Source organism: Rhinopithecus roxellana, chromosome 15 (assembly GCF_007565055.1).
Source record: "Rhinopithecus roxellana isolate Shanxi Qingling chromosome 15, ASM756505v1, whole genome shotgun sequence".
In the NCBI taxonomy this organism is placed as follows: Eukaryota; Metazoa; Chordata; class Mammalia; order Primates; family Cercopithecidae; genus Rhinopithecus; species Rhinopithecus roxellana.
Window position 1 is genome coordinate 53697366 of NC_044563.1, and position 22871 is coordinate 53720236.

General features: G+C 38.6%; 1 protein-coding gene and 1 long non-coding RNA gene across 8 annotated transcripts in view; both read left to right on the plus strand.

Moving 5' to 3' along the window:
- NARS2 (asparaginyl-tRNA synthetase 2, mitochondrial) overlaps positions 1-8878 on the plus strand; it is a 138456-nt gene extending 129578 nt beyond the window's left edge. For 3 of the 7 annotated variants that reach the window (XR_004053689.1, XM_030918482.1, XM_010365761.2), the window contains 3 exons: positions 1400-1497; positions 3762-3788; positions 8035-8878. Coding sequence is in view for 3 of the 7 variants with exons in the window: in XM_030918482.1 (XP_030774342.1) it covers positions 1400-1497; positions 3762-3788; positions 8035-8179 (270 nt within the window). In the remaining 4 variants the exon portion in view is untranslated. Of the gene's footprint in view, positions 1-1399; positions 1498-3761; positions 3790-8034 lie in introns of those variants that run through there. The other 4 variants (XR_004053690.1, XR_004053691.1, XM_010365762.2 and 1 more) reach the window with 4 other exon arrangements.
- Positions 8879-14966: 6088 nt separating this feature from the next.
- On the plus strand, positions 14967-20572 carry LOC104664299. Its single transcript, XR_748253.1, has 4 exons — positions 14967-15099; positions 16942-17163; positions 19054-19120; positions 19343-20572. It is a non-coding gene; the product is annotated as an uncharacterized LOC104664299 (long non-coding RNA).
- The last annotated feature ends 2299 nt before the right edge of the window (positions 20573-22871 follow it).

Below are 22871 nucleotides of genomic sequence, written 5' to 3' on the forward strand. Positions count from 1 at the left end.
ATAAAAGAGGAAAACAATTCTAAAATACCTGTAATCTCATCACGGTAGCAACATAACATCTCATTATGTAGATGATAGTCTTTTTTCTATCCCTGTCTAAAATTTATCTGATAGTCTGTTGATGTACATTTGAACCTTTTGTCTTAAGTAATGCCAAACATCCTGCGTGTTAATCTTTTTTTGCATCTCTGATTTTCTTAGGATAGGTTCCTTGAACTGCTTGCTGAGTCAAAACGTATTGCATTTTTCAGGCATTTGGTTATCTGTTGCCAAATTGCTGACCAGAAAGGTTGTATCAGTTATATGAGCGTATTGGTTTATCCATTCTGTTATCTGTATTGTTTATCTTATTTCTTATTTGCCTATATTTTTTCTTTCAGACTTAGTTTTGCAGATATATTATCTTCTTATAACTTTTTTTTTTTTTTTTTTTTTTTTTTTTTTGAGACAGAGTCTCGCTCTGTGGTCCAGGCTAGAGTGCAGTGGTGCAATCTTGGGTCACTGCAACCTCCACCTCCTGGGTTCAAGCAATTCTCCCACCTCGACCTCCCAAGTAGCTGGGATTACAGACATGCACCACCAAGCCCAGTTAATTTTTTGTGTTTTAGTAGAGACGGGGGGAGTTGCACCATGTTGCCCGCAAGGTGGTCTCGAACTTCTGAGCTCAGGCAGTCTGCTCACCTGAGCCTCCCAAAGTGCTAGGATTACAGGCATGAGCTACTGTGCCCGGCCATCATCTCCATTTGATAACTCCAGAATGTTATCTTGTTCTTTTAATTTTGTACTTCTTTGATTAATAATCAGAATTTATTTTATATGTCCTAATAGCAATACTACAAATTAAACTCTTCATTGCCACGTTATAAGAGAAAACAGACAAAAATACACCTTAAATGTTCAACTAAAAAGGAAAGCAGTTAAAAAATTATAATTCCAATCAATAAACTATTAAACATTAAAGCTATTAAAACATAACGTGAAGTATTTTTACTAATATAGGAAAAATATTAGTTTATTAGGTAAGACAAGTGGTAAGTTTTTATCTGTAATTATACTTTTTAAATGTATAATAAGGGAAAAAATATGAAAGGAAATCCACAAAAATGTAATTGTTTCTGGTGGTGATAGGTGATTTTTAATGTTTCATAATTTTTAACACTTTCCACATTTTTATAATTAACATTTCTGTCACATTTATGAAGAAAATACATTTTTGTTAAGTATACTACACAAATGGTGCAAGAGAGAGGAAATTGTCCACCTGTAATTTTTATGTAGTCAGTAAGATTCTGGTAGGTAGTTAATTAGCCATTGCCAAAATGTTAAACGTTTACTTGCTTCAGAAACTGACTGTTGGAATCACCTGAAAATATAATGCTAATAATTTTTTTTTTCCTAGGTTGCTGCTGTTGATCTTCTGGTTCCTGGAGTTGGGGAACTCTTTGGAGGAGGCCTCAGAGAAGAACGATACCATTTCTTAGAGGAGCGCTTAGCCAGGTATTGGTCAGACCTAAAAGAAACACAATTTAGAAACTGAGCATAAGGCGCTCAAAGGTGGTCATTGCATAGTAACAGAGTGAAGACCCTGGGCCTCAGTGCCTGACAGAACTGGATCTCAGATTCTCTGTGTCCTTGAGCAAGTTGTTAATTTACCTCTGAGCTTCCCTTTCTTCAGGCATGGAACTCTTACATGAAAAACCCACAGTGATATTTGCCCACTATATTTACATACCTTTCCCTATGGAAAGTAGCTTTTTAAAAAGTTAATAATAAAATGAGAAGAGAGAGTTGCCCCTTAAAGCTTGTCCTACATTTTCATCTTATCTGTATTCTTTATTTACTCTCAATTATGATTGGCAGACTTCTATAGAGACATAAAGACAGACTCTGAGCCAGGGAAAGGATGAAGTTGGGGAAAGAAAACTAGTCAGATAGCAAGCATTTAGAATAAGCACATTTCACTTCCTCAGATTCTCTTCTATGTAGGGGTCTTGATTTAGCTATTTGATTAAGTTTAATTTAAGTTGCTGTTTGAGAACTGGGAAATAAATCTGTAAACACATAGAGAATGTTTCAGAGAGGGGGAGTAAGGAATTGTGTTTCTAATTGAACTGCCGCTCCTACATATACATGTCTATGCCATAATGACTGCCTGAACAAACCGTACCTGTTTTCCATGATTTCTACTTTAGTAAAAGTACTGCCAGACTTTAAAAAAAAAAAAAAAAAAGACTTTTACTATGTCTGTATGCCTCATTCTCTCCAGATAGTACTGAGTTTCATAGTAACCTGGAAAAGCCATAATTGTTTGAAAATACTCTGTTAGCCATTTGTGAGGCCTTCTTTTCCTAATGGGGAAAATGCTTTAAAAGTTGATGCTTTGTCAAGGTCCCAACCTATATGTAAAAATCTTGGGTAACTTACTTTTGTTACCCCACACATCTGAACTGCTCTACTGGGTTAGGATCCAAAAGAAAGGGGATACATAGGTTTGAGGAAGACTGTATTCGTTAGATGACTAACTCCTTACTACTATTACAGTGTTAAAAAAGTCCTGAGAAAGCTGTGGAACTGAAGGTCAGACTCTAGTTGGAAAGAATCTGAGTATTCTCTATGTTTTTTAAAAAGCACAATACAAATCACACATGGCAAGAAACCTCATCTGTTGAAAGATTAATTGGTCTGTTTTCTTTGCTTGCTTCCTTCCTCCAGGAAACCTTTCCTCATAACATTAAATGTTTACCTAATACCTGATAATAGCTACATGTATCTTTCTTAATGAAGTGGATATATATGATTCCCTATTTCAGGGATTTGTCTGTGGCTGCTCTTCATGTTTTCTGTATTTTTGTGTATTTGAATTTTTCATATTCCTGGTCACATTAGATCACTGTAGTCCAAAACACGTTTTTAAAGGGCTGAGTTGAATTTCAATTAGCACTAAGAATTTTAAATTTTATTAATAGTTCTCAAACAAGAATCAATTTGCAACCATATTATAAAGGCAGCCTCAGAATCTATATTACTGTTTTAATGTTGAAGAACGAAAGTTTTGTCTATGTGTCCCTCGTCTGTGTGTGCCTCCCAACAACCTTAACTAGTAATAATAGTGCTTTTCTTTTTTTTTTTCTTTTCTCTTCTTTCTTTTTTTTTTTGTTTTTTTTTTTTGAGATGGCGTCTCAGTCTGTTGTCCAGACTGGCGTGCAGTGGCATGATTTTGGTTCACTGCAACTTCTGCCTCCTAGGTTCAAGCAATTCTTCTACCTCAGCTTCCCAAGTAGCTGGGACTACAGGCATGCACCACCACACCCAGCTAATTTTTGTATTTCTAGTAGAGATGGGGTTTCACCATGTTGGCCAGGCTGGTCTGGAACTCCTGTTCTCAAGTGATCCTCCCACCTTGGCCTCCCAAAGTGCTGGGATTACAGGCAGGAGCCACTGCACCCTGCCTAAAAGTAGTGCTTTTCTTATGTCACAGGATAATAAACTCATCTCAGGTGAATCCCTTCCTTTGGACTCTGCATCATATTTTCTTTCTATAACATTTATTATCTAAACTATTTATTTGATAACATTTTGTGCTATTGGTTAACTTACTGTATAGTTTCAGCTCCTCAACTATATTGAGTATTACTTGAGAGCAGAGGCTTTGTCATCTACTTCTTTATAAAGAGGTCTTTACACACACCCAGAATAAGTGTTTAGTGGTTAATATTTATCTTATTGCCATTCCCTGAAAAAATTTTATTTTCCTTTAACAGATCAGGACTTACAGAAGTCTACCAATGGTAAGAATGTGGCCCCTAATAATTCTTACTCCAGCTGCTTGTCTGTTGCCTAGAATCGTTTTTACTTGTATCCCCAAGACCTGGTGAAAAGAAAAACAGTGAGCTTAACTGTTCTTAGGTCAGGGAAGGGGTTGGGGGCTCAGAAGATTACTTCCTTTGGGTTCTTGAAAAATAGTAATAATAACTCTCATTTCCTTACTACTTATTGTGTATCAGATAATTATGTTAAAAATTTTATGTATATTGGCCAGGCTTGGTGGCTCATGCCTATAATCGCAGCAGTTTGGGAGGCCAAGACGGGTGGATCACCTGAAGTCAGGAGTTCAAGACCAGCCTGGTCAACATGGTGAAACCCTGTTTCTACTGAAAATACAAAAATTAGCCAGGCATGGTGGCAGGCACCTGTAATCCCAGCTACTTGGGAGGCTGAGGCAGGAGAATCGATTGAGCCCGGGAGACGGAGGTTGCAGTGAGCCGAGATCACACAATTGCACTCCAGCCTGGGGGACAGGAGCGAGACTTCATCTCAAAAAAAAAAAAAAAAAAAAAAAAAAAAGTATATTATCTCATGTAATCATCCTGTCACCCTGTGAATTAGGTACTATTATTAACCCCCTTCTTATTATCCCCTAGGCTTGAGGCCCAGAGATATTAACTAATTTAGCCAAGATCACACAGTTTGAGGGATGGAGATGGGACTTGGTCTCTCTGAATCAAAATCCTTGGCTCGGCTGGGCGTGGTGGCTCACGCCTGTAATCCCAACACTTTGGGAGGCCAGGGTTGGTGGATCACTTGAGGTCAGGAGTTCCAGACAAGCCTGGCCAACATGGTGAAACCCTGTCTCTACTAAAAATGCAAATACTAGCTGAACATGGTGGCGCATGCCTATAATCCCACCTATTCGGGAGGCTGAGGCAGGAGAATTGCTTGAACCTGGGAGGCAGAGGTTACAATGAGCCAAGATCGTGCCACTGTGCTCCAACCTGGGTAACAGAGCGAGACTCCGTCTCAAAAAATAAATTGATGAATTTTTAAAAAATTCTTTCCTCTTTACCATTATGCTGCAATTTCTTTTTGTGTGAAATTAGGGGCTTGAGCTAAGTGATCCCTAATGTCTCCACAAACTATAGAAATCTGAGTTGCTTAGGGAGGACCACGTGTCTGTACTCATACATTCACTTCCTCAAAGTTGTTTTGGTTTTCCTTATGAAGACTTTTTCTTCAAGTACTTTTCAATATATGTAAATTTTTATTATATTTCTATATTAGCACTCCTTCAGGATCTTGGTATAATAATATCAACAATATTATTAATCCTTTTGCTGTCCTCGGGAAGAGGAAGGGGCAAGTTACCTACACCCTTGCCTTTTGGTTTGGAAGGAGATAGGTTTCAGAGATGAAAAAAAAATCTAAAATTGGCTTCAGGTGATGGCCTTTGAATACCTTATATTAACCAGTAATGACCTTATATATACTTAATCTCTCTGAGTCTTGGTTTTTTGGCTGTAAAATGGAATGATATTATCTCTTTCACAGAGTTATTGTGTAGATGAAACAATACAGGTTAAGTATCTACATATAGTAGAAGCTTAGTAAATGCTGGTTTCCTACCCCCTTTCTTTCTTTCTTCTGAGTCTTGCTGTTAGGTAGATAAGCCTGATAATTGAGCAAGCTTATGCATGTTATAGTTTGTAAAAACTAGCCTTAAAAAAAGCTAAACACACAGTGGCTCACAGCTGTAATCCCAGCACTTTGGGAGGCCTAGGCAGGTGGATCACTTGAGGTCAGGAGTTCGAGACCAGCCTGACCAACATGGTAAAACCCTATCTCTACTAAAAATACAAAAATTAGCTGGGTGTGGTGTGACAGGTGCCTGTATTCCCAGCTACTCGGGAGGCTCAGGCAGGAGAAACTCTTGAACCTGGGAGGTGGAGGTTTCAGTAAGCCAAGATTGCACCATTGCATTCCAGCCTGGGCAGCAAGAGCAAAAGTCTGTCTCAAACAAAACAAAACAAAACAAAACAAGCTAAATACAAACTGCACCCCAACCTGGGCAATAGAGCAAGACTCTGTCTTAAAAAAAAAAAAAAAAAAATTGGTTAAATAAGTTTAAGCCTTGAAAGTCTTTCATTTTAGTACCATTCTTTTCTCAAATAAAGTTTTCAAATCCATAAGATCTCCTTGAATTTGCTTCCTTCTATCTTAGTGTATTAAAGGTAAAAGAGACCTTAGACATCTTCATAGCTGTGATGTCTGCTAGTGTTCCACCATATGGTGAGAAGCCACCCCAGATGGCTAAGAATTTACTCGCTTCCTTTTTCTATATGCCATATGCAAATTAAATATATAACTACTTCCACACATTTCATAGCATCTCTTCCATAATCTCACTACCCTGGAACCAATTTAACAATAATCAAACAAATACATATACATTAGAAAACTTTTTTCTTAGAAATGGATTTTTTCATCTATCAAAGCAAAAGCAAGAAAAATGCTACAGACTGAACCCCTCTGCTGCATACAGTTTGCGGATGTTCATGCCAGTGTTTTAATATCAGTGTATGAGAAATTTAGACCCATCTAAAACTACTGCTGGAGTTTCTAGCAGCCATGTCAGGTCCTGCAGGCATTTATGACAGGTAGTTTGGTGTGCTGTTCATTTCATCGCTTAGTCAAAGTGTACTCTGTCCCCATGCCTTGTAAACTTTAAAGTTAATTTAGCGACTGAACATTCCAGTTATTCAAGACTATGTGCCTCCCATTATTTCTTATAGTTTTTACTAATCTGAAGTTTTATGCTAGATATTCCTGTAATGTTGATCTCTTACCTGATTACAACTCATTTGGTTGGAATTAATCTTTTCTTTTAAAAAGATAAGTACTTAGACTTAACTCCTTAGAATAGTAGTATAAGTAGCCATTATTATTAATGGTGGGGAAATAGGTTGATGGACAGTCTTTATGATTGAGGAGCCAAGTCACTACAAGTTATGTTGCTTACGTCTTATTATAGAACTGATTTTACAAATCATTCAAGAAAAGATAAACTTGTTTGGTTGTTTTTGTTTTCTGTTTTTTGGTTTTTCTGAGACAGAGTCTCACTCTGTCGCCGAGGCTGGAGTGCAGTGGCTCCATCTCTGCTCACTGCAACCTCCACTTCCAGGGTTCAAGCAATTCTCCTGCCTCAGCCTCCTGAGTAGCTGGAATTACATATGGGCGCCACCACACCTGGCTAATTTTTTTGTTTTTAGTGGAGACGGAGTTTCACCACGTTGGCCCTGCTGACCTTGAACTCCTGAGCTAGTGATCTGCCCACGTTGGCCTCCCAATGTGCTGGGATTACAGGCATGAGCCACCATGCCCGGCCGATAAACTTGTTTTAGTCGATATTATATAACTTAAGAATTTTCCCACCAAATGACATAATAAAATATTTATAGTTGTCCTTTTCCTCTTTTCTTCCTAAAACTTTTTCCAATGCTGGTGTGTTAGAATCTGAGTTTCTGTCATGGCTGTGCCATTGTCTTGCCATGTGGTCTTTAGTGAGAAAAGAATGTGCATGGATGGGTTTCAGAGGCTGTCTAGCATGTCAGCAGAATGACTCTGGGCATCTTCTGTAGGCCTGAGGCAGAGAATTAAAGGTTTTTCCTCACTCCAGCATTGAAGCATATATTTTTGTGCCTTCAAACAAAACTTCATGTAATTAACACCTACTCTAGAGCATTTCCTAGTGATAAAACATTGAATGAAGCACAGTTTCTGCCCTGTTGTAGCTTATAGTCTAATCTCTAGGATATCTTTTCATAATGTAACAGGCAAAACTCTGCACTCTCCTCTGTGTATTGAACAGTATGATTTTGGGAAGGAAAAGAAAACATTAACATACCAAGAAATAAAAGAGGCAAATATTTTCCAGAAAATTAGTAAATCCATAGAAAATCTTCTATAGCCTCCTGAGGCAAGTTTTCTGTCATAAACGCATAAATATAATAGCTTAAAAAGGAAGTGACCAAAGCCCATGACTGCTTGACAGGATCCACTGCTGTTTCTCTGGGTAACCTTGGATAGATTATTCAGCTTCTTCCTTTCCATTGTTTGTCTGTGGAGGGGAAAGACTGGTCTATCACAGTGAGGTAAATAACAACAAATGATTGCAAAATACATTTGAAACATAAAATTCTACTCATAACATCTGGTCTTATACAATATATATAAATGATGATTTTCTGTTTTTGAAAACAGGTATCTGGACCTTCGTCGATTTGGATCTGTGCCACATGGAGGTTTTGGGATGGGATTTGAACGCTACCTGCAGTGCATCTTGGGTGTTGATAATATCAAAGATGTTATCCCTTTCCCAAGGTTTCCTCATTCATGCCTTTTATAGCTAGAAGATTGGTTAAGGAAAAGCACCCCATGGCAGAGGCACTGCACAGGATTGTGCAGACAGTAGAATGCATGTTTGGATTTTAGAAATGCAGATTTCAACGTGTAATTGTTGTGCCATAAGATATAGAAAAAATTTAAGTGGTTGTGATTTTCTTAGAAAGTTGAGGGTATTTCATGTAAGGATGAGCTCCCCCAAGAAGAGGTACTTACAGCAAGGGGACTCTCAAATCCATTACCTCAATTAAGAAGAAATGAAGAAATTGAATTAGGTAGTCTCAAAGTTTCTTTTAAACTCTAAAACAGGATGAGATAATGTATTTTACTTTGTCTGTACTCATTAAATCACTCCCTGTGTAATTTTTGAGAACCATCTAGTAGCTCAAAATAAAATAATGTTGGAACTTTTCTCCCTTGCCATATACTTTGTGATAAATCCTTATCTCATTTCCAGTACTTTCCTAAACATTGCAGAAAAAAAATATTCCTTAAAGTCTTAATTGATTTAACGAAGTAGTTATTCTGAATTAAAATCTCCTTTCATTGAACTGGATGAAATCAGATTTAATAACTGTTGCTTTTTCATTTTAAAAGCTATTGAGATATTACATTAAGTATTTCAACTCTTTAATCACTGTTGTGTTATAATTTGTTTATATTTGATGTTTATAATTTCTCTAATAAAATCGATTTTTTTTATTGGCGCCTATGGAAAAAAAGTTATATATTTTTTAATTTCATTTGGTCCTTTCCCAGTAAAATTTGGAAGAAAGGTATTTTCAATCCAAGATGAGGATGAAAATTTGGCTGAGCCTAAAGGATGGGTAATTCTAGAGTTAAAAAGTACTGTGGTCAGCTGGGCATGGGGGCTCACGCCTGTAATCCCAGCACTTTGGGAGGGCAAGGTGGGTGGATCACTTGAATTCAGTAGTTCCAGACCAGTCTGGACAACATGGTGAAACCCCATTTCTACTAAAAATACAAAATTAGCCAGGCGTGGTGGCAGGTGCCTGTCATCCCAGCTACTTGGGAGGCTGAGGCAGGAGAATCACTTGAACCTGGGACCCGATGTTATGGTGAGCAAACAACGTGCCACTGCCCTCCAGCCTGGGCGACAGAGGGAGACTCCATCTTAAAAAAAAAAAAAAAAAAAAAAAGTAGTGCGGTCTATGAGAGTGAAAAGAGCACTGATTGGGGAGTTCGGAACCTGACAATTCTAGCACTTTGTATAAGCTGCTTACTGTATAGGAACTCAACATCATTTTCTTCAGAGTTGATATAATACGTGTGTGTGTGTGTGCGCGCGCGCATGTGCACGCACACACATGCATATGTTTAAAATTGAAATGCTACATAAACTTTTTAAAAACTTGTTTTAGTCTTTGTCTTCATTGAGTTACATGTATAAGGACCTATAGCAAATTGTATTCTCAATGGAATATGCATGTATCAAGTAATTGTAAATGGGCATGCATGCCTGAATGATGAGTTTTCTAAGTCTCATTAGATGGGTTCTCCTAGATTATTTCCTAATGAAGTTTGTATGTATACTTTAACCTAATTTAAAACCAAACAGCTGAAAAGAAACAAATTCCAGAGCCTTAAGAGTTGGAAGACACCTGAGAGTTTGCAAAGTTGACCTTCTGCCTAATGCAGAGAGGTTCTGTTTACCTGGGCGCTTGGTTTTCCAGTCTCTTTTTGACAAAGAAATCGGTGTCCAGCAAAACTGTTCATTCCATTTCTGAATCTAATTGCTAGCTTTTGCTGAGCTAAAATCTCAGGAAAATCTACTTCCCTGGAACTTTAATCCCTTGGGCTTAGGTACCAACTTTAGGACAGACTAAAAGGGATAATTAGGGCTTCCATAAGGCTTGCCTCATCCATAATTAGAGAGAGAAATTCATTTGTTTATTCAACAAATATTTGAGCTTCTTTTATATGCCGAGACTATGTGGTGTAGGTGCTATATGAACAGTTGTGAACCAAACAGAAATGACCCTGCCTTCATGGAATTAAATAATATATTTGAGAAGATATATAATAATTAAATAACATTTCAAAATACAGTTTGTGCTGTAAAGTTACATGAAGAACAGGAAAGCATAGATAAGCTTGCTAGAAAAGGCATGTCTGAAAACGTGACATTTAACCCTAGACCTAGAAGATAAAATGCAGAAAACATTTTTAAAATATTTGCAGCATCAGCCTGTATTGATTTGGCATTCAGGTCTTAGTAGATACCATATTAATTTAGTGGAACAAGGGACGTTTATAGACCCAGAACCTGGAGGCACTGTAATTTCCAAAGCTGTCAGGAATTATGCCTCCCATGATTTTTGAGGGACCTGATAGAATTGTAATGTTAACATGACAGAAGTTAACAAAATAATAGTGATGGAAAGATTGCTGAGTTAGAGAAACCCCAGGTTGTGGACCCAGCATTACCATAAATTCAGTTGTAGAGCATTAAGCAAGTAAAATAATCTTTGTGGCCTCCAGTTTTTTCACCTACAGTACTACCACATTTTGAAGTAGGTAAGCTCTGTGGATCCTTTTATCTCTTAATCTTCTGTGAACCTGTGCTGGACTTGGTCACTAATAATTGATTTAGAGTCTAACCTTTAGGCAATATGTAGTCCCCTGTTTAGTACGTATTAGGTCTCCAAAATGTGTAACTAAGTCACATCGCTGAAAGTTGAACAATAGACTTAAATGTGTTCCTATACTGTATATGTGGAAGGAGGAAAGGCCCTTCTCAAGGCATCTTGCCTTTTTGTTAGCGTTTTCACCAGTGTATTTCCGAAACTTTATACATTCTTTTCCTTGATAGTTTATCACACAATGAATATCTGGTTGAAGCCAAATACTTTGCCACCTATAGCAAGCCTAATAATTTGTCTTTGGCACAATACTTCTATTTTGCCAATAATTGAACAGAAACAAAAATTCATGTCAGACAAAGATGATGAAAATGCCAAAACTGAACTGTTGCTTGCAGGCAGCATCAGCAGGAAAAAACTCAAAATGTTTACTCATCAGCTGAGAGATGAATATCTAAATTATACATTGCAAACAGTGTTGTATAAGTCAATGTATAATGAATAAAAATATGGATTCAATAGTTGAGTACTGTCTAAACTGTAATATGTTTTAGTGCTCAGTTTCTGAGTTAAAAGGTGATAAGAGGGTTTGTTTTTCACTTGAGTAACCAGTTTCCAATGAGGAAAAAAATCAGATTATGTTTTCCCACGATTTCCAAATGTCACCCGAAAATAATAACCCCAGCAGCCCAAGTAGAAGTATATTCTGAAACTTAGAAATGTTTTTTCCATTATTAATTCTCATTTCAAATTTTGAGATAGGTTGAGAAAAATAGTTGCTTTCCATCTGGCTGTCCTTTTGCCTGGGGAAAGTTGTGCTGTCATGTTTTTAGGTCTGACAAGAACTTAATTGTGTGAGTGATCCATTCCAGATCTAAACATAACTCTCCAACCCTTTAACCCAACCCAGAGACTCTTTAACTGTCACAGAGTAGCAAAAGAACTGTTTGACCTTTTGTTCTTGTCAGACTGGATCTGCCAGAAGCCTCCCTCTACAATGTTATATATTCATATTCTCTATAAATTGAATGTAGACATTGAAGCATGACTGAACAGGCATTGAAGATGCACTTGGTGAGGTGGATTAACTCTACCCATCTTTAAATCCCTTGCTTCAGATAATTATAGATGAGAGATGCTTATTTGGATTGTATTGCTATTTATTCTTATGTTTATTTTAGTAAGCGGTGAGGCAAGAACATAAAAATGTACAGTTGAAAGACAGATTGGCCTGGGTTGATTGAAAAGTAATGTGTGGGGTGTTTTGGCTTCTGATTAATATTTGTATTCAGTCTGCAATCTAAAGTATGTATAATTTAAAAAAAACAGGTGAGAGTAACGTCTGATTATAATTTCTTCCCAGTTAATCTTCAGAATTAAAAAATAGTAAAAGCATTAAGAAAAGGGCAGAAAGCGGGCCAGGTACAGTTGCTCACGCCTGTAATCTCAGCACTTTGGGAGGCCAAGACAGGCAGATCACCTGAGGTCAAGAGTTCGAGACCAGCCTGACTGACATGGTGAAACCCCGTCTCTACTAAAAATAGAAAAATTAGCCAGGTGTAGTGGCAGGCTCCTGTAATCCCAGCTCCTTGGGAGGTTGAGGCAGGAGAATCGCTGGAACCTGGGAGGCGGAGGTTTCAGTGAGCCGAGATTGCGCCATTGCACTCCAGCCAGGGCAGCAGAGCGGGACTCCATCTCAAAAAAAAAAAAGGGCAGAAAGCAACCTTAATCACTGTATTGAAATGATTTAGTAGGACTTTCCTAAGAAAGCATCATTTTAGGTCATGGTCAGCATCCCTCCCTGAACTTGGACATTCTGCTGTTGCCAGGATCCCTACATTGGCTTGTGATTAAGGCTCCAGTTAGCTATTGCACAGTTTGGACCCAGCATTACCGTAAATGGAGTCCAGTGAATTTCTAGCCATTATCAGCACACTGGATAGTTTCCAGGGGGCCATTATAAAGAAGCCACTGGGAGTTTAGGTGGTTTTTAAACTGTCATTCAGGCAGCTGGTCATTGAATTAACATAACTCATGACTTCAGAAATTTTCTGCTATACCTTTACTGTTCATAATTGTTACTAATAACATGACTATTTGGGCATTGCTTTACAGTTCATAAACATGTTTCATGTATCTTCTTAGTTATCCAGACAATACATTGTGGACTTTGTTCCTTTGTATCTTACTGGGCATGAGATTTATTTGGTTTATTTGTTATAAAAATGCAAAGTTCCTTTTGGGAGGCTGAGGTGGGCGGATCAGGAGATCGAGACCATCCTAGCTAACACGGTGAAACCCCGTCTCTACAAAAAATACAAAAAAAAAATTAGCCAGGCATAGTGGTGGGCGCCTGGAGTCCCAGCTACACAGGAGGCTGAGGCAGGAGAATGACATGAACCCGGGAGGCAGAGCTTGCAGTGAGCCAAGATCGCACCATTGCACTCCAGCCTGGGTGACAGAGCAAGACTCTATTTCCAAAAAAAAAAAAAAAAAAAAAAAAAAAGTTCCTAATACTGATAGAAAGACTACAAATGAAATTCACTGCCCTCAGCTTCTAGAGAAGCCAAAAAACATAAAACCTTCTAATAACCAAAGAATCTTGCATCTTAAGCCCCAGAGGTTACTGAATTTGTCACAAAATACACACCTTGACCTTGTTGTATCCAGGGAGAGGGAACAGGAGAATGAAGGAAGATGATACTTGATCTCAAATACATTTGAGTAAAGAGAAACACTGAAAATGGGATAAAGGATCCTAGACCCAGCAATGTACTTAAGCTCATTGTGCCTCAAATTTTTAATCAGTTTATACTCACATTTGCAACCTTCCTTTCAGGATCATCCTAGAATTGTGGATAGAAAGATAAATGAAAGAAACTGATAGGAATTATTAATATCTTCCTCGAAGTCACAGACCTTTGATTTTTCAAGGTAATTATCTGAAAATAGAAACTTGATGGGCCTGTGTAACAAAGGTTTTTTTTCTGCAACTAATGCCCATGTACACAGGTGCAACTGTATGTTGCTGAACCTGAGCCATCTACAACTGTGATTCTTTGACTCATAACTTTCTCTACACGCTAGCTCAACAAGAATTGCTGGTTTGCCATTTTCCTAGGAACCTAGTTTTGAAAAATCTCTCCTTAAAGAAGATAATCCTTCCCCTGTCTATGATATATGAACTATTCCCCTCTGTATTTCTCCTGGTTCCTAATAATTTACCTACTGTAGCTTCACTGAGTAGGAACTCAATAGAGGTATTTTATTTGGTTTTTTGTTTTTTTAATTTTTTTGAGACAGGGTCTCAGTCTCTTGCCCAGGCTAGAGTGCAGTGGTATGATCACAGCTCATGGCAGCCTCAGCCTCCCAGGCTCAAGTGATCCTCCTGCCTCAGCCTCCCATGTAGCTAGGACCACGGGCACAAGCCACCACACCCAGCTAATTTTTGTACTTTTTGTAGAGACAGGGTTTTGCCATGTTGCCCAGGCTGGTCTTGAACTGGGCTCAAGCAATCCTCCCACTTTGACCTCTGAAAGGGCAGGGATTACAGGCATGAGTCACTGTGCCTAGCCTTATTTTTTGGAGACAGGGTCTTGCTTTGTCCCTCAGGCTTAAGTGCAGTGATGGCTCAATGCAGCCTCAACCTCCTGGGCTCAAGCAGTCCTCAGCCTCCCATGTAGCTGGGATCACAGGTATGCACCACCACACCTAGCTAACTTTTTATAGAGACAGGGTCTCACTTTGTTGCCCAGGCTGGTCTTAAACTCATGGGCTCAAGTAGTCCGCTTGCCTCGGCCTCCCAAAGTGCTGGGATTACAGGTTTGAGCCACTACACCCAGCCAAGAAGTTTTTCTCTCTTCAGAGAGCTCTGGTTGTTAGAAACTTCTACCTGAGAATAAGGAAACCTGTCTCTCTGTATCATGCAAATGGAATAAAATAGAAACACAACTCTTGTTTTCCAGTATAGAACCTCTAGCTGCTCAGGTGGACTGTCTGTCCTTCCCTGAAGTGCTGCACCCCTCTGTGTTGTTCATCAGGCCATGTGTCCTTATAATGGGCCTTTCTATTGGTAGATAAAAACTTCCCTCTCCTGTTCACTCAGCTGCTACCCAAGTATCCTGTGATACCAATCTTAATAGTAGAAGAACTTTCAAGTCTCCACTGCCTCCTTCCTATGTGCCTTACAGCCTGTGGTGGTTGCTGAAAAACTTTAATTGCAGTGTCAGTGTTCAGGGACAGTCCCAACTCTTCATGTGAGGATTGCAGAAATGGGCTTGGACCATATACAGACAGCGTCATGAGGCGTTACTGAAAAACAGTAAGTTCTGTCACAGAAGATGTCAACTAATATAGGCATTTTCTTTGCCATGCCCCAAGAGGCAAGAGCTGATTCCTATATAGTTAGGATATAGCTGGCCAGTGGTCTCTTTAATTTCTGTCTGCCACATTTTAAATTACAGGTTTTTACATCAGGAAACTGTTGGGTCAGATTATTTGGTGCCTTGGAAAGGGCATTAGATGCATAGGGAGAAGACCCTAGTTTAATCTGACATTCCACCCACTAGCTGTAGAAGCTTTAGCAAGTTAATTAATCTGAGTCTGTATACCCATCTGCAAAATGAGGATAATGCTTATCTTATAGAGTGTTGTGAAAGCAATGAAGATTGTGTGAAAGGGTTTCATAAACTGACAAGCACTGCACAAATGTAAGGTCTCCTAAGAAAAACCTCTTCAAAATTCAAAATCTATATGAACAAAGATACTTACTCATGTTAGGTGGAATGTTTTACAGCCATTAAAAATCACAAAAGAAAATGTATTGAAAAAATACAATTTAAAATGGTGAATTTGCAATTACAACAGTGTAAAAGCTGTGTACATAGACTAGAATATGGAAAAAAATGAATTACAGGGCAGTGGAATTGAGTTACTTTTTCTTTAAAGCCTCTTAGGTATATTAGGTGTACTCCGTTTAGTTCAATAAACTTTTATTGAGCTCTCACTCTCCCAAGCCCCATGCTAGATTCTATGGGTGCTGAGACAAATAGGACATACTCCCTCATCTCAGGGGCTCCCATTCTGTACAGTCTTGTCAAAATTTATGTGTTTATGAATCACTGGGGAGCATATTAAAGAAGAAGGTAGAAGTTTCTTGTCAAAATTATGTGTTTATGAATCACTGGGGAGCATATTAAAAATTCACATTATCCTACTCCCACCAGAAACTACCACACCTCTCAACTTTTATCTCTTTTCCTCACTCCATTTCTCCCCAGCACTTCTCCTATGTTTTCTTCTTTCTATGCAAGTGTTAATCTCCCACTCTGGTTCCTTCTATGCCTAGTACTGTATCAACATCCAGGTGCTTCCCCTTCCTTTCTCCACCCCATCCCCCAGCCAGATATGTCAGTTGTATTGAAAACAACAACTTACATCTAGTTTACTAAGTACAAACTTGTGCTGGTTAATGTTTCTCAAAAAGTAGGAGTGGGCTCTTTGTTGATCAACAATCTTTTTTTTTTAAATCCGATATGGAAATTTTGGTGTCAAGTTTCACTATCATTTAGTTCTTGATTGATTTTCTTCTGATGGGTTAGTAGCCCTCTGCTCAGGTACCTGTCCTGCTGATAGAGCTGGGGTTACCCTGCACCCTGACTCAACATTGCTTGTCTCCACATGCCTGTAAATGGACTTGGGTGGCTTTCTCAGGCTACACACCTGTCACTTCTTAGTCACCCAGAATCAAAACATTAACAGCTCTGATCACATTGTCTGAACCTATGAGGCTTTATTTCAAGAGTGGTGACACTCCAAAATGCAGCTAGAATTTCCGCATTTTCATGTGTTAGTGTTGAAATTATTTTTCAGGAAACCAATGGTTGGACAATGGCTTCCAGACTTTCTCTTTATGCTCCTTCAGCACTTTATGCAAATACTGGTTGTCTTATGCTGCCATTTGTCTCTGCCAGAATGTGAGCTCCATGACAGCAGGGATAAGAATGCATTCATTTTTGTATCTGCAGTGCCTTGGAGAGTGTCTGACACATACTGGGCACTCATTAAAAAACTGCCAAATGAATCATTAAGGTGACCAAAAACAGGGTGGGGGGGTATTTATGTGTCTGAAATAGCTTATGAATTTTTAAACTATCCCTTTCAGTACAAATCTGCCTGGAGCTGTTTCCTGAACACAGGACCAAAAGGCAGGAATCAAAAGTAATAATGAGTTTAGTTATCTGTCTGTTACTGAAGGTGACTTCTAGGGCATCCTCCTGGCATTGCTTCTGGAACACAGTGACTTAGACTTCTTCTGAAGAACATCTCTATGCTGTTCATCATATCGCCAGCACCTAGCCCTGTGCCTGTGCATAGCAAATGCTCAGTAAGTTTTGTTGAATGAATGTATTAAATTGAGAAGAAATTCAGAAACTAGTCCCAAATGAACTTAGTTGCTCAGATTTTCAGTTAGTGGTTTTCCCCACCTTGCTCTCTTAATCTAGACAATTTTACTGCCTCCAAATTGAAGGTAGCTATTATTCGTCATCTAATTTAACAAATGTTAACGTCTGTTCTGTGCCTATCTATGGGGTACCCAGAATTAAACCTAATCTCATACAGTTTCAGTCCCCATACAGTTGGTGCATAATTCTCAGTGCTCCCACAGTCCTTTGAACATACCTCTTACAACATTGCCCAAATACTACTGGAGATATCTGCCTATTTCTCTCCCCAGAAAGACCCTGAAATTCTGAAGAACCTGGTCTTATCTTGGTATTCTATGCTGAACTTGAAGTAGTAGGTTCTCAAGAAAATCCCTACTGATACTTGACTAACATATACACAAATAACCATTCCCTAGTAACATGTATTTGAATAGAAATATATTTTGTATTTGAATAGAAAGAAACATATGCTTTTCTAAGTATATTCCTAATTTAAAGGGATACTAGGTGAAAGAAACAAGACTGGTTTTTGTGTCTATTAAACACCTTCCAAGGTGTCTACTTAGTTATTAAACCTGTCCTTTTTCTGACAATTCCCCTACCCCTGTCCTGGCCAGTGGGTCCCTAGCAGACATCCTGGGGACCAGAGCTTCCTTTGCTGATAGGTCTAGGGGTGGACACCTGATCGCAAATAGACCAGTTTCATTTTCTCTTGAGAAACTGGGGTTGAGGACACTAGAGAGTCTGGACTGGTTGCTTGAGCCAGGAACATATAAACTTAGGAGCCGGTGGGTAACCATGTACCCAGAGAGACAGAGAAAGCAGTCTTCAAAGAGAAAGAAATGAAGGCAAAATGTTCAGAGATGAGGGAGACATACAAAATGGATGCCTGGTTTTTGCCATGTTTATTCCCTGGCTGCTACTCTTTCTGAGGCCAGATTATTCAACTTTTCCATGGGTTCCATGGGAGATAACTCACTTTCTTACCTCCATTTGATCTTGAGTTTGAAATGGGTATCTGCTTTGACAACTAAAAGAAGTCAAATTAATATACTGTGTGACTTACAGAAGGAATTCTCATTACTTTTTAAGTCTCATTACCTTATAATCACATCTACATATCCCAGAATATATGTCAATCAGGAATTACTTAGATGGGGAATTCCTGATAAAGTAAGATGCAGTAGGAGGGTAAGTGGCTTCTTTGCTTTTCAAATTTCTTAATAGTCTAAGTCACAAAAACAGAAAGCAAATAAATGGAGGCTTATTTACAGAGGGGATTGGACATGTCAGAGCTTTTTTGGAACCACACAATTGGATTTAAAAGATTTTGAAGAACCAACACATTTGGCAGTTTCCCAAACCATCTATTTTTGAAGATTCTGCTTTCCAGAACTGTATTAAGAATGGCCCTTGTCATGGGCTTTAGCTGTGTTTCCGACTAGCCAAAACTAAAAACTGGAAGAGACTAAATAAGTATGTGTGCATGTAGAGCAGCCCAGGCCCTGCAAGTGGACTGACTATAAACAATGATGGTCAAATCTATGAAAATAAGATAAAGACCTCGCTCTTCAGAAACAGTGCCAGATGTGTTCAGTGCTTTGTATACCACACTCTTTCAGCCCTGGTATGCCACACCGTGAATTTAGTGTTCACTTAAAATAATCATTTTGAAAACATGCGTGGAAAATACAGAGGAACTGTGAACTGCTAAAATCATTATCTGGTTCAGGAAAGTTTCAGAGGAAAATCTTGGGGCTTTTTCCTAGAATGTTATGAAAATACTAAGTTATACCGATTGCTGCCAACATATTTTCTAACTGTTCGAGGAAAAGAAAAAATAACAGTTTCCAGCTTTTACTCTTGGTTGACACTGGACCTTGGAGATGCTTGCAGGTAATTTGACTGCATCTACTTTCCTTTTTTGGTTTCCAGCTCTTACTCTTGGTTGACACTGGACCTTGGAAATGCTTGCAGGTAATTTGACTGCATCTACTTTCCTTTTTTGGTTAATTGTGTTAAATGTGCCTCATAACTTCTATTCCCAGTGAGGCTGTCATTTAGAAGGGGTGGGTGGGGGCTGAGGGGAAGCTGTTTTAATTCTGGCTTTTGTTTCAGTCACTAAATGTAATGCCACATGATTGTTGACCCAACAATAATCCAGTTAAAAAACAGTCTTCAGAGTTACTACATCACCAGAATTAACCCTGATTACATCAAATTATGTTGAAACAGACCACAGCTGTTTGCCCTGTTGAAGCAACTGCTTGAGAGCTCCTCCGGAAGATACATCTGGGTGTCACTAAGATACATTTTGGGTTTAATTTTGTTTCTCAACACAAATGTAGGAGGGAAACAAACCCTGTTCTGCTGGGGTGCTTGGTGGAAGCTGAAAACCTTGTGATTCTCCCGCAGTCAAAAGTCATCTCAATTACCAAAGAGAAGGGAACCTGAGATCTTTTGTTTCAGTTTTCTATAGGAAGGATGTAAGAGGGAGGAAATTCAAATCTGTTGAGTATTGCTCTTGCCAGCAAAAGGAAGTGGAACTGACTAGTGAGAAGGTGGTGGGATTTTCTTTGGTGGCTGTATGCAGTGGTGTCAACCCAGGAGAGTAGACTGTTCAATTGTGAAGAATTTTGCAAGACGGTTCTTAAAATATAATATCGTTAAAATTAAGTTGTAATAAAAAAATGGGAAATAAGCATTGGAAAAGATGTGGACAGATTGGAACCCTCATACATTGCTGATGGGAATGTAAAATAGTGTAGCCACTGTGGAAAAAAGTTCAGCAGTTCCTTAAAAAGTTAAACAGTGTCACCATATGACTCAGCATTTTCCTAGATAGATGACTCCTAGATAGATACCTAGATTGAAAACATATGTCCACACAAAAACTTGTACAGGAATGATCGCAACAGCATTATTCATAATAGCCAAAAAGCGGAAACAACTGTAATGTTCATCAGTTGATGAATGGATAAAAATGCGGCGTATAAAGAACTGTTAAGTGCTTCAACATGGATGAACCTTGAAAACATTATACAAAGCCAAAGAAGTTAGACACACGAGGTCACATATTGTACGAATATGGTTATTTGAAATGTCTAGAATTGGCAAATCCATAGAGATGAAAAGTAGATTAGTGGTTGCCAGAGGATGGGATTAGAGGAATGAAGAGTTAATGCTAACGGATATGGTGTTTCTTTTGGGGTAATGAAAATGTTCTGGAATTAGATAGCTGTGATGGTTGTCAAAGTTGATGAATATATTAGAAACCATGAATTATAAACTTTAACATGGTGATTTTTGTGATATGTGAGTATCTTAATTAAAAAATTGTTATATAAACTTACAATTAAATAAGTTATATTTAAAAGAAAGGTAGTAACTACCCCAAACCCATCACTTGGCTAATTACTTTACATTTTACTATTATGTTCTTGGTGTTATTTATGTCTATTGTGTCTTTATGTTGGAAATACTAAATAATGGTGTATTACTGTGTATCTCTTAACTCTGTATTCGAGGACATTCACTTGATAGCTTAAAACTGGCCATGGCTGGCAGAGTATTTATGCCACAACAGTTGGTATATACTGTAAATCAAAGCACCCACCAACACCACCAGGGAGCCAATTTAAAAATATTTGCCAGCACATCACTGGCTGTATTGTCGGACAGTCATCTTGAGTAATTCTGGTAGAATTACATAGATGAGATAAAATCCTGAGGCCTCTAGGTCTCCAACAAAACAAAGACTAGCAAGCCTGCACAGTTACTATGCAATTCATCAGGTGCAGAAGGAAATGACATTTCTGGTCATCTGTTGAATAAAGTCACTTTGAATTCAGGGGACATGGTTTTCTCCAGCTTCACTAGTGTTGCATCTGGTATAAGGGGTTGAGTGCTAAAGCCCCTGTAGGATTGTCACAGTGAAGCCAGATAACAGAGTAACCACAAAGAGGTTTAATTCTGTAATCCCACAAAGGAGGACGTCTGAAGAGTGTACAACAGGTCAGAGTTTGGAAACCAAGGGTTGACAAAGTTGGCTCTCTGGAATCTGGGGGTAGCAGTTAGAAAGTTAAAGGAGTCATTGTTTTTTGAAACTATCCAAGAGTTACAGCCATTTCTTTTTCTTTCTTTCTTTTTTTTTTTTTTTAAAGAATTCGGGGAATCTTATTTTCTTACATGTTTCTGGAATTTTTCATTTTTAAAAAAATGTATTTTTAAGTTCCAGGGTACATGTGCAGGATGTGCAGGTTTGTTATATAGGTAAATGTGTGCTATGGTGGTGTGGTACACCTATCAACCCATGATCGAGGTATGAAGCTCAGCAAGCATTAGCTATTTTTCCTAATGCTCTCCCTCTCCCAACTCCCCCCAACCACCCCGCACAGGTCCCAGTGTGTGTTTCTGTCCCTGTGTCCTTGTGTTCTCATTGTTCAGCTCCCACTTACAAGTGAGAACATGCGGTGTTTGGATTTCTGTTCCTGTGTTAGTTTGATGAGGATAATGCCTTCCAGCTCCATCCATGTCCCTGCAAAGGACATGATCTCGTTCCTTTTTATGGTGAGTTACAACCATTTTTAAAAGTGGAACTGCACAGGATTACCTCAGCCTACTATGTTCTTCCAGCTAGGCTGTCCCTGTGGGTTTAAACACAATGTAAACAAAGTGGATGTTAAGTGTTCTTACCACAAAAATGATAACTATATTAGGTAATACATTTGTTAGCTAGATTTAACCATCCTACCGTGTATTTTATATATTTGTATTTATATTTCAAAACATCATGTTGTACACAATAAACACATACGATGTTACCTGACAATTTTTATTAAAAAAAACTACTCCAGCCTCTTACAGGTACCTTCACAAATACTATTCTCTGGATCAGAGAGCTCTAGATGTTCCAATGGTCTACAGCCCCCACCTGTCATCCTTTAAGGGTTGTTTCCTTCGTTCTCACAATGAACATTTAATGAGTATCTATTCTATGCTGGTACCATGCTGGGAAGCTCTGGGAATACAAAAATGAGGAAGGGCCAGATGTGGTAGCTCATGCCTGTAATCCCAGCACTTTGGGACACCAAGGCAGGAAGATCACTTGAGCCCAGGAGTTCGAGACCACCCTGGGCAACATAGCAAGACATTGTCTCTAAAATAATAATAATAAAAAATAAGTGAGAAAAACACATTTATGTCTTCAAGGAACTCACAGTTCCTTGACAAGGAAATACTTGCAGTACAGTGTGATAATCCAGTTTATATAGGTGCAGTGTGGATATCAAGAAAAGAGTGAACAACTTTGCTGGGGAATGGGGACAGTCAGTTTTAGGGAAAGAGGTCTTGACGTATGTTCAAGATCTAATTCAAGGTAGGAGTTCTCTCTGCAGAGCAAATAAAAGGAGCCAGCACGCACAGCGTGGTTTGGAAGACTACAGCACTTTCTCAAGGATCTTGACAGTCTTTGTTCTTGGTAGATTATGATGACTGATTTACCAGTGGCAGCAGCAAAGTCCTGGGAGCCTAACTGCCACAGAGCTGTTACCACTGATTCTGGTTATTTTCAAAGGAGAAATTGGGAAAATGGGATTGCTCAAACTTTTCTCTAAGAAAGTTTTTTTTTTCTTTTCTATATATATAT